This window comes from Alligator mississippiensis, chromosome 2 (assembly GCF_030867095.1).
Source record: "Alligator mississippiensis isolate rAllMis1 chromosome 2, rAllMis1, whole genome shotgun sequence".
NCBI classification, from domain to species: domain Eukaryota; kingdom Metazoa; phylum Chordata; order Crocodylia; family Alligatoridae; genus Alligator; species Alligator mississippiensis.
In genome coordinates, this window is record NC_081825.1 from 202,861,529 (window position 1) to 202,872,760 (window position 11,232).

The following is an 11,232-nucleotide window of genomic DNA, read 5'->3' on the forward strand; positions in this document are numbered from 1 at the left end:
GCTAGGCCAGGGCTCTGCAGACCTCAATGTAGCAGCTTGCAGCCTCTTCACCATCTGCTGCAAGCAGCCCAGGCTCCGTGGCAGGTGGCAGGGGTCAGCCCAGAACCCAGGCCAGGTGTGGCAGGCAGCAGGGAGACTGCAAACTGCTACACTTAAGTGTGCAGAACCCCAGCCAGACTCGTTGCTGGTGGCGAGTGCACGTGTGCCTCGAGGTGAATGGCGGAGAAGGGGCCTGGGCTGTGCTGCCACAACAAGGATTGGGCCCCTTGCTGCTCTCCTGCTGCCCACCCCGAGGCATGCATGCATCCACAGCCAGCAACAAACTGGTCTGGGGATCCACAGACCTTGGTGCAGTAGCTTGCAGCCTCTCAGTCACCTGCCACAGCCAGCGTGGGCTCTAGGCAAGCCAGTGCTGCCCTCCATGGGCCCTGGGCTGTTTACAGCAGGAAGTGGGTAAACTGCAGGCCGCTGCACCCAGGTCTGTGGAGCCCCACCCCAGCTCATTGCCAGCAGCAAGTACACACGCACCTCTGGGCAGTCAGCAGGGGAGCTGCAAGGGGCCTGATCCTTGTTGTGGCAGCACAACCCTGGCCCCTTCCCCATTGTCTGCGCTGAGGCACAGGTCCAAGCAAAATGCCTTCACATGTCACATCCTGGTATGTGTGCCAGGGGTTGCCAACCCCTGTGCTATAGTATCTGAGTGCCTTAGAGTTTTTTATGTATTTATAACATTCCATTATAACAGGGAAATGTGGTTATTACCATTTTACCAGTGGAGAACTGAGGAGGAGCAAGAAGAAGTGGAGGTTACTAAAGATAGATAAGGGCCTTGTGGGATTTACCCAGCTGCCTAACTCCCATTGAATTCAGTAGAAAAATCCTACCAGGTACCTTTCTGTATCTTTACTTATCTGAAGGTCTTTAAAATTTGGCCCTAGGTGACCTGCCCAACATCACATCTGAAGTGTCTGTGGAAAAGTGAATAGAATATCAATCTCTTGAATACTCAGTTCTTCCTTCCTCCCACAATAGGGTAAATTACATGTGAAATAAAGCATTGTACATTGTTTCTTTCAAGTAGCAACAGCATTAAGTGAGCACCTAAGGCCATGGAAACAACCATACATGACAAAAAAAAGAAAATACTTTAAAATACTATTTATACATTCTTGTACAAACCCTGCCATAATGTAGACTGTCATTCTGCTGACCATTATTTGTCCACCAATTTTTGTTTTAGTCACTATTTTAGTAACCCCATTTAGTCAGAAAGGACTCAGTGTGTTTAGTGTCATGTACACACATCACTTTTCCAGTCAGGGTTCAGTGGGCAGGCAGCTGAATGGACTGCCACTTTTCTGCTGTTGCTTCCTGGGACAACCATTCAGGAATGCTTTGTGATGTCCTGGGACAACTGTTAGCACTTTATCACAGGACCCTTCTTAAGGTTTGTCCTGGGACAACCAACATGGACATCCAAGCAACTTCACCCCAGAATAAAATGGTTTCACCCAGGACAAATGCAATGTCTGACTGTAGCCTAGAAGGTTTTCTTTTGTCTGGCCTGAGAATATTTATGGATACCTGAGAGAAACGTCATTTGGTTTGGCTAATGTAACTCTTGGTTACAAGATGACTTAATGCTGATTTTTTTTAATGTTGATTGTTCCCAGCCAAAACTTTTCCTTGTGGTTTCATATTATAGTCCCTATCCTTCCAGCCCTTGAAAACTGGATGAGTCTTTCTTAAAAGGCCAATAATTCAATGACATCACTTGTATAAATAAATCACGATAGGTTTGGCCCATATGCTGTTGAGTGGCTACAGGAGAAGCAGTGGCACCACCTTGGAAGATAGAAAACACTGCCTTCTTCTAAGCCTAGAGCGTTTGACTCCAGTACTGGGAAATCCTGGGTATTTAATTTATATGACAGTCTATATGCATCTCCATAATTATAGAATTAATTATAGTAGTGCAAGTGAAATTATATTAATAAATTCCTGGTTTCCCTCACTTTATGCTGTACATACATTCCTGGAAAACAGCGCATAACTTGAATTCAATTAAAAGGAGCCCATTTTACAATGTGACAAATAGGGATATGTTCCAAGACCTCGACTGTACTGACCCCCAGACTCATTTCTAGCACTGTTACAAGACAATTTGAGTACTTGCCAATGGCAGACAGTACACACAAGCACAGGGTACTATCATAATAGGGATGGCAACTACAGAAACATGTGTTGCAGACAACGAGCAAGGAGCACAGATCCACGCAGGAGACTATATTTTGGTGCGCGTCACTCCCACAATGCACTGCATAAAGCAGCTGACTGAAGGCTTCCACCACACCGATCGCATAAAAGTGAATTTACCTTGCATATAACGATTTCTTGGTATCAAAAGGGTCATCGTATAAGAGCAAATTCACACGTACAGAAGCTGCATAAAGTGAGGGAAACCTGTGTAACATAGCTACTCTGTGTAACAAACTAGACTTGCAACAAATCCTATTAATTCATCCTATAGTAATGGTTTCAGAAAAAAATGGGCAAAATAAGAAACATTTTTCATCATTAACAAAAGCGGTATATGAAAATGACGATCCCATCTTCTTCCAACTATACAAGCAAAATTTATATAAGTTTATACTGGTTAACATATTTTTAAAATGCTTCCAAACAGAATGCCCGGTATCTTTTCTGCATGACACTTTACTGGAAATACAAGCAACTTCTTCAAGAAGCCTAAATGATCGTGCTACTAAAAGTGTCTGAGGCTAGCCTCATTACTTACAGTACAAATAACTCATTGTTCTAAGCAAGAATTGACTTAAACATCCATCCTGTTGTGAATCATTATTTAAGATGCAAGCATGTGATACTTTAGTGTAAGAAAACTAAAGAAACAGTCACAATCATGGATGTTAGTTAAATACAAATATGATATGATATTTGAATCAAATATTTGACTACTAAATTCATGTCCTTAATCTTAATTATTTTGTGAATAATTCTACCTATTTTGGTAATTTTGTAAGTTCTTACTATTTATGTCTGAAATTAATTTTAGAGATTTTTAAGTGAATGAAGATATAGCATAGTTGCACATAGACCTTGAAACAAGCAAACTACACAGGAAGATTATTCTTCATTGATTGTAGATAGAAGACTTTTCTATCTCAGTTTTGTTGTTCTTATTGGATTGCTGATGGTTTTTAAGTCTACCCAAGTATTTGTCACTTGATTGCTTTGTGAAAGCTACATCAGATTCACCAAATTACAGTAAAAATCTTTGTTTAAAAAAGCAACAGACATTGAAGAAGAGGCTAAAACTGAGGTGCAATATGCTGACTAAATTAATTTCTTTAAAGAACAGTAAATAAGTACTGTGCAGTAATGTTCAGCTGAAATACAACCACCGTGTAAAAACTGCAAGTGCAGTCCAGTTCTTACTTACTCTAATTCTTTCAAAAATGGTTTCTCATTGATTTCTCACTTTAATTTTCCTTCATGCCTGTGAAACTCCAATTTGGTGGAATGCTTATACATAACACACACCATCTACATACACGGTACACAAACTTTTAAACTCTACTTAAAATCTACAATTTCTTTTTTCCCTGAGGACTAAAGGGATCCAGAACTTTGATAGAAGTTAACATCAAATGTTCAACAGTTTTTTAAACAGCAGCAGGAGTCCAGCTTCCTCATTAAGAAGCCTGCTGAAGGGCAAGTTTTAAATCAGCCCGCTATCTCGACAGAGAAAAAATTAAGGCAGCCATGCTCATGACATAACACAAATACATCTCTCAGATAGATGATGCTTAAGACTGATTAATTCTGCCTTGTTGTATCACTGAAATAGTAAAGTAACACACCCAGTTCAATGAAAGAACAAAACAAAAAAGCATAGCCCTGAGAGATGTTAGGTTTCATTGTGTTTTAAAGACCCAGGAGCTTTAGAATTAAACCTAGAAGACTGCAAGGACCACAGAGTTCAAGAAAGACAGTTAATCTTTAGCACTTGAACAAGCCATCAAGGACCAACCACTCAGGTCATAGTTTGAATGAGCTCACAAGATACTTGTGGGTTGAAACTAGTATCAGGAAGCAAGCAACTTCTTAATCATTGAAATCATAGAAAATGAGGGTTAGGGGGGACCTCCGGAGGTCATCTAGTCCAACCCCCTGCTCAAAGTAGGTCTTTTATCCAATTATTTCATCCCAGCCATCCCACGGGTTGTCTACCCGTGTTTCAACAATCTCTAAGGATGGAATCATGAAACAGTGAATAAGCTCTAACTGAAAGAAAGCAATCTGGGACTCAGGCTGCCTTCAGATGAGCACGTACAAATATATTTCATTGGGACACTGTACGGCTGGTATAGGATGCTTTGGGTAGGCTGATCCTGCCTCAGGCAGGGGGTTGGATTAGATGATTTCTGCAGGTCCCTTCCAGCACTACTTCTCTGTGATTCTATGACACCTTTGGGGGTTTTAAAAAATTATTATTAATAATGAAAATGAGCATACAGGGCTGTTGACAAGGAGCTCTGCTCTATGCAACTCCAATTTAAAGTTGTGTGAAAGCTAGCAATAATTGCACAGCCACCTGCCAGCAGGTCTAGGACCTAAAGGCACTGAATCCACGCCTGGGAAAGGGGCAGCCCTAAATGCACTGATCTCTTATGGATTTCTTCAGCTAGCCTGAGAAAAGGATGCCAGCGATTTAGGCACGCTTCAAACAACCCCCTTCCCTCCTTTGGTTTCCCCTTTGACCAGCCCTCTGGAGGACACTGAGGAATGACACAAGTTTGGTGCTTGGACTTGGGAAGCCTAGCTAGAGAGCGTGTCTATATGAGATGCTTACTGCGCATTAGCCTAATAATACTGCACAGTAGCGTGTCATGGCAAAACTGTGCTACTAGCCTACTGTCTGTGTTATTAGTTTAATGCGTAGTAAGTATCACTAAATAACTATGTGCCGGCACTACTGTGCAGTTAACTCTAGGTACTGCGCATTTAGTTAGTACTTTATTAAGGAAGTACTACATCAAATGCGCAGTAACTAAGGCGCATTAATGACTGTGTAGGCGCACCCATGGAGAAGCAGGGCTGGCAGGGACCTCCAGGGGCATCTAGTCCGACACCCTGCCTGAGGCAGGATCAAGGCTATCCAAACCATCCCATACAATCCACAGTGTCCCAGTGAATAAAAACCATCTGACTGACCCCACTGAACCACGGGAGGAAGAGCTCCTGCAGTTGGGGGGGGGGGGGGGGACCTGTTGATCCTGCTCTCCTCAGGGGGCAGGGGAGATGGACGCAGCCCCTGCCATCCCGACTGAGGGAAGGAGTCTTGGGGAAGGGGGGGGAGTGGGGGATTGAGAGCCTCTTTCTTTCCCCTAAGCAGCGAAGCGAAGCAAGGCAGCCATAGGGAGCTGTTGCCCCCCCTCTCCTCCAGTAACTCACCCCCCCCCCCGCACAAACAGACACATACATAATACATGCACACATAGCACACACAACACACAAACATAACATGCACACAACACATGCATACGCATAACACACATAACACACAGACAACGCACACACATAACACACATAATATGCACACACAACATAAACATAACATGCACAGATACACACACAATGCACATACACACACTACAGACACACATAACACACACGCACACATACACACATAACGCACAGAAACGTAACGCACACATTACACACATACACCCACATAACATGCACACATAACACACAAACGTAACACGCGCACACTACTCACATAACACACCCGTACACACACTACACCCAAATAACGCACACATAATGCACACACATAACAACGTGCATACTACACACCCAACACACCCACATAACAACGCACACGCTACACACATAAATAACACACAAGCACACACAACGCACACACAATGCACACACATAACGCACGCATAACACGCCCACATCCACCGCACACAAAATAACACACGCACACACATAACAGCGCGCACGTAACACACCCACATCCACACACCACACACAGCGTGAGGCGCACACAGCACGGGGCAGAGCGCAAGCCGCGGGCGGGCGCGTACCCGAGTGCGCGAGGCGGGGCCGGGCTCTGTCCCGCAGGTAGTACACGAAGTCCCGGCAGTGCTCGCTCTCCACGGCGCCGATGGAGCAGAGCTCGGCCAGCAGCTGCAGCGCGGTCTGGCAGATCTCGTCCTCCCTGGCGCCAGGCATCGCCCCCCAGCATCCTTGTGAGCGGAGCGGGAGCGCGGCCGGGCACTCTGCCGCTGCTGCCGGGCAGGCGGCCGCCGAGCGGGGAGCCCACCCACCCGCCTTGGCAAAGCCGGGCTGCCTCCCTCGCCGTGCCCCGGTCCTCCACCGCCGCGCAGGGAGGAGGCGGGGGCACTAGTTGCACGCGGTGGCAGGGCCGGGCCGGGCCGGGCCGGGCCGGGACTCTGCGCGGCGCGCAAACAGCGCTCCCCGGCGGGCGCGGCTCGCAGTGCGCCGCCCGGCCCTGCCTCCCTGCGCCGGGCCGGCCAGGAGCCACCCCCCCGGGGGTCCTCCTAGCCCGCCAACTTCCCCGGCGGACGGCGCTGGAGGGCGGGCGGAGCCCAGCTCCGCCTCACTCGCGAAAGGGCAGGAGGAGGCGGCCCGCCACCGCCTGCTCCGCCCGGCAGCCCTGGGCATGCAGCCGGGCACTGCCCTCTGCCCCGGGGAGAGGCACAAACCGCCTCGGGCACGCACAGCCCGCGGTGCCCTCCTGCACACGCAGCACGCACACACACACGGATCGATGGAGAACTGCTCGCATAGTTTGGAGACACGCACACACACACACATACACACTTGGGTTGACTGATGGAGCGCTGCTCCCATAGTTTTGACACATCCACACCACACACACACACACTTTCCTTAGGGTGACTGATGGGGAGCTGCTCCCCTAGTCTGGATAGACACACATGCACACAGTTGGGTTGACCCATGGAGAGCTGCTTCCCTAGTTTGGACACACACACACACACGGGTTGATTGACGGGAAGCTGCACCCATAGTTTGGACACGCACGCACACACATACACACACATTTGGGTTGACTGATGGAGGGCTGCTTCCATAGTTTGCATGTACACACACACATGCACAGACACGCACACATGTACACACACACTTAGGTTGACTGTTGAGGAGCTGCTCCCATATTTTGGACACTTTATCTCTCTCTCTCTCTCTGTCTCTCCTTTCCTTTCCTTTCCTTGGGTTGATAGGTGCAGAGCTGCAAAACCCAAGCCCACATGTCTGAGGTCCCAGGGGTTGCCCTGAATTGGACCAGTGTGCATGGGAAGCACGGAGGGCTACAGGACAAGGGGCATAGCCTCAGGGAGGGAGTTAGGAAGGAAAATGACTGGGCAAAGCCTTGGTGGGGAAGGGGGCTGGTAGAGAGCACAGGGGGCAGGGGCAGGAGTGGGTCCTGAATGGCATAAGGCAGGGGCAGACATGAGCAGGTAGAGAAGTGCCAAGGTGAGGAGGGGCAGTAAGGTGGGGCAACCGGGAAAAGAGCAAGCAGGGAGGGAACAGAGGAAGGCACAGTGCGGAGACATGCAAGACAGGGCAGCACAGAGGGACATGGGCAAAACAGTGCCAGGGAGGAGGGTAGGACTAGGTGTGAAGGGCAGGTGTCTGCAGTCAAATAAAAGTAGAGGCATGGAGGTGGAAGCCAGACTTATGCTTTGTTTTGCTGAAGGCCATGAAGCATGGCTTACATAATAAGAGCATTGATGGGGAGAAGAGGGAGGATGAGGGGAAGTACAAAACCATGCCTCCCCTCATGGCAGAATTGTACTCCCTGAGAGCTCCAAATTGTGCTCCCTGGGTTTTCACAGCACACGGTGGGGAAGCTCATGCCTTTTCTCATCCCAAGAAACAGCTGCTAAAAATCAGTGTGAGCAGTGATTTTCAAACAATGGGCCATTGCACCCTTGGATGCCTTGAGATCCTGGTGCTGCGGGGTGCCACACAACGTCAGCACTGTTAGGTGTGCAAACAGGATTCACAAAATAAACCCAGAGACATCAAGCAGGAATCCATAGCATTGAAACCATTCTGCCATGCTGCAGTCTTTCAGAGTTTTTTGCAACAGAAGAGCTGCTCTATTATATTTCATAGTCAAGAAAAGAGTTAAAAACAAAGAAGCAGCACTTTCTGAGGGGTGCTTCAAGTCTGTTGAGGGGTGCCTCAAATCTACTGAGGGGTACCTTGAGTCTAAAAAAGGTTGAGAACCACTGCAGTAGAGAACAGAGCCAGGGATACTCTTAAATCCTCAATCCTAGAGCAGAGACCTGGGCGTTGTGGGAACACTTCACAAATGAGATAATGTGTAAAAAAACAAAACAAAACCCACAGGCTTCAACTGAGGTCTGGATCAATATACGCCCCTGTGAAAATGTCATTTTCTCTGCTTATTCTTGATCAGTCAAGCCCATACTGCTTTTCTTTTCTAGCCGGCATTTATTATTTATAAACACTGTGTAAAATACCATATGCCTTTTTGTGTCTCACTACCTACTCCCATTCAGAAATTATTACCTTCGCTCAACTAATTGTCTTGCAATTATTTTCAATAAATAATGCATGCACTTACTGTCTAGAGCCTAGTGATGGAGAAAATATTAGAATTGTGTATGCATGTGTGAGTGTGGGGGGGGGGTATTTTAGTTAGTTTAAAAGAGCGGGCATGTCTGACTTTTAAACAATTGTTGAATGCAAATTAAGGAGAAGCATTATCATGTGTCATGTATTTTTCCCCAGTTCTGGTCCTATAGGCTGAGCACTGCCAACAAGTTTCTCTGGGCTACACTGAAACAAACAAACAAAAACACCCGTGCCACAAAGAACCATTCATAGGCTAATACTTGTCTCACAGTTTAAAGGTTTAACTGTTACCATCTAATTTATGAAGAATAAAAATGAAGCTTCGGATTGCATAGAACTGTTTACTTTAGTGATCAGATGAATAACCTACGACAACTTGGATTGAGGGTTGGAAGCCTTCCCTACATTTGAAAGGATGTGCTAGTATTGGTAAAAGGCAGGGGGTTGGCAATCTACAGCCTTTGAATCAGGCCGGCAGAGACATGACATCAGTAGCATATGGCAGTGGGGTGCTTTGTTTATGCTGTGCTACAGGTGGGCAGCGAGGGTTTCAACCGAGGGCAGCCTCTGCTGGATCACAGTGGGGACTGTTGCTTGTTCTGGCCCACTACAAGAAAACGTTGCCAACCTCTGATATGAAGTATCGGAAACCCAGTAGCTTAACTGGGGATGGGTGAGTGGGGCACCCCACTGCCACCCTGGCACCAACTTAGGGGTGCCAGAATCACCTCCTGCACCCCTGCAGAGTCTGTGTTCTGGCAGCAAAAGCACCTGCCAGGTGCATGGACACCATGCTGCTGCTGTAGAAGCAACAGCTGGGGTGGGCAAACTGTGTGGAGGTGATTGCAGCAGCCAAAGACTCTTTTTGAGTCCCCAGTCTAGGTGACTTTTGCACTCCTCCCTCCCCAGTTTTTGGAACACATGTCCCTCCTGCTTTCTCCTTCCCCACTCCCCAGTCTCATGCAGGGTTGGCCCAGGGTGCCAACCCTGCTTGTTATGCCTCCTTAGAAACTCCCTCAGTGGAGAAATAGTTTATAATGGCAAAAGAGGTTTTGTTTCCTGATACATCTTAAACATTTTCCCAACTGAAGAAACTATCCTAGTTAAAGGGGTGTTTGCCCTAAAAGTGCACGTACAGTAGGGATTTTTCTTATAGTGCTATGTCAGGTAAGGGTGCAATATATATGTCCTACTACAGCTATGCCAGTAAAACATTATAGTGTAAACTGAGCACAGTTCAAACAGTGCAGGGACAGCTCTTTCACTCTGTTTTTCAAAAAATCTAAGATTTAACTTAAGAGGGGAAAACAGTAAATCCCCAGCTGTTGTGGTTACTGAAATATACATTTGTCACAATTTTGAAACTAAAAGATACTGTGTTTGCAAACTTAAAACAATAACTGTGATATGTGTGCTCTTCTCCATTCTTATTCAGATACCAGGGCTGATATTTGAAATGTCAGTATTGTTAACTCCCTGCTCATTGGAGCATGTTAGACCAGGGGATGGAAGATACGTGTCCCCCTCCTCTAATATCACCAATGACATTTTGTTTTATGCCCCTCGTGACCTAGGCTTGGGAAGCACAGTCATTTTTCTCTACTCACAGTCAAGAAGGAGCAAATTGCAAAGAACCAAGCAGTTCATAGAAGGATGTGTTTCTAGAGGAACCAAACTTAAGAAAAGCCCAGTGGGTCATGTGAGTCTTGTATAAGCTTCTGAGAGTGGGGAATGTCTTTTTGTTATGGATTGTGTAGTACCAGTTTGGGGGGGCCAGGCAGCCTTGCCTATGGTACTGAGGTCCATAGGTGCTACCGTAATACAAAGAGATAAAAATACTAATAAGGCAAAGTCAAGCCTGAGGCTCCCAGGCAAGCCCTCAGGTGTATTCACACTGCACTGAAGCAATGCAAAGCCTATGGAATCCAGAGACCATATGTCATCATAACCATATTGTCTGCTGACAGCTGTGACTTATGTCAGTAGAGGTTTTTTTGGCTAGAGACTGACAGAGAATCTCTACCTACTTTTCCCCATTGTGATTGCTGACCACGTAGACAATGAAAATCTATTCCAAAAATACATGCACACACACCTATTATTAAAGTTGGAAGGTTAAATTCTCTAACACTATTCACTAACAGACAATGTTTGCTTAGTGAGCAGCTGTTCAACATTTTGTTTTCTTTTTGTTGCTCAGTATATGGCCCATGCCTTATTTACTTTATTCAACACCGGTCTTAAGGCAAAATTATTCATGTCCTCCCATATGCTCCTCACTATAGTGTGCAAGTGCTTCATAATATTAGTAAAATTACTTTTGCATCCTGTCCCCATGATTTTTTTTTACTTGAATCCATGTAAGCTTTCCACATCACATGATAAAGGCAGTTTGCTTCAGTTGTAGCCTTGAATGAGTGCTCAAGAATTCTGAAAATCAGACCACATGCGTCTCACTCAGGTATTCAGAAAATTAGGATAATTAGTGCTCAACTGTGAAAAGTGTGGTTTAAGAGACTTGCCCAGGATTGCCAAGGAGCACTTTGTCAA

At 46.3% G+C, this 11,232-nt stretch overlaps 1 protein-coding gene across 4 annotated transcripts in view; it reads right to left on the bottom strand.

Moving 5' to 3' along the window:
- The window catches only part of SYT9 (synaptotagmin 9), a 151,379-nt gene extending 144,801 nt beyond the window's left edge, over positions 1-6,578 (bottom strand). For 2 of the 4 annotated variants that reach the window (XM_019477036.2, XM_019477038.2), the window contains exon 1: positions 6,117-6,578. In XM_019477036.2, the coding sequence (XP_019332581.1) occupies positions 6,117-6,264 (148 nt within the window). In that variant the 5' untranslated portion in view covers positions 6,265-6,578. The remainder of the gene's footprint in view (positions 1-6,116) is intronic. The other 2 variants (XM_006268641.4, XM_019477037.2) reach the window with 1 other exon arrangement.
- Positions 6,579-11,232: the final 4,654 nt, after the last annotated feature.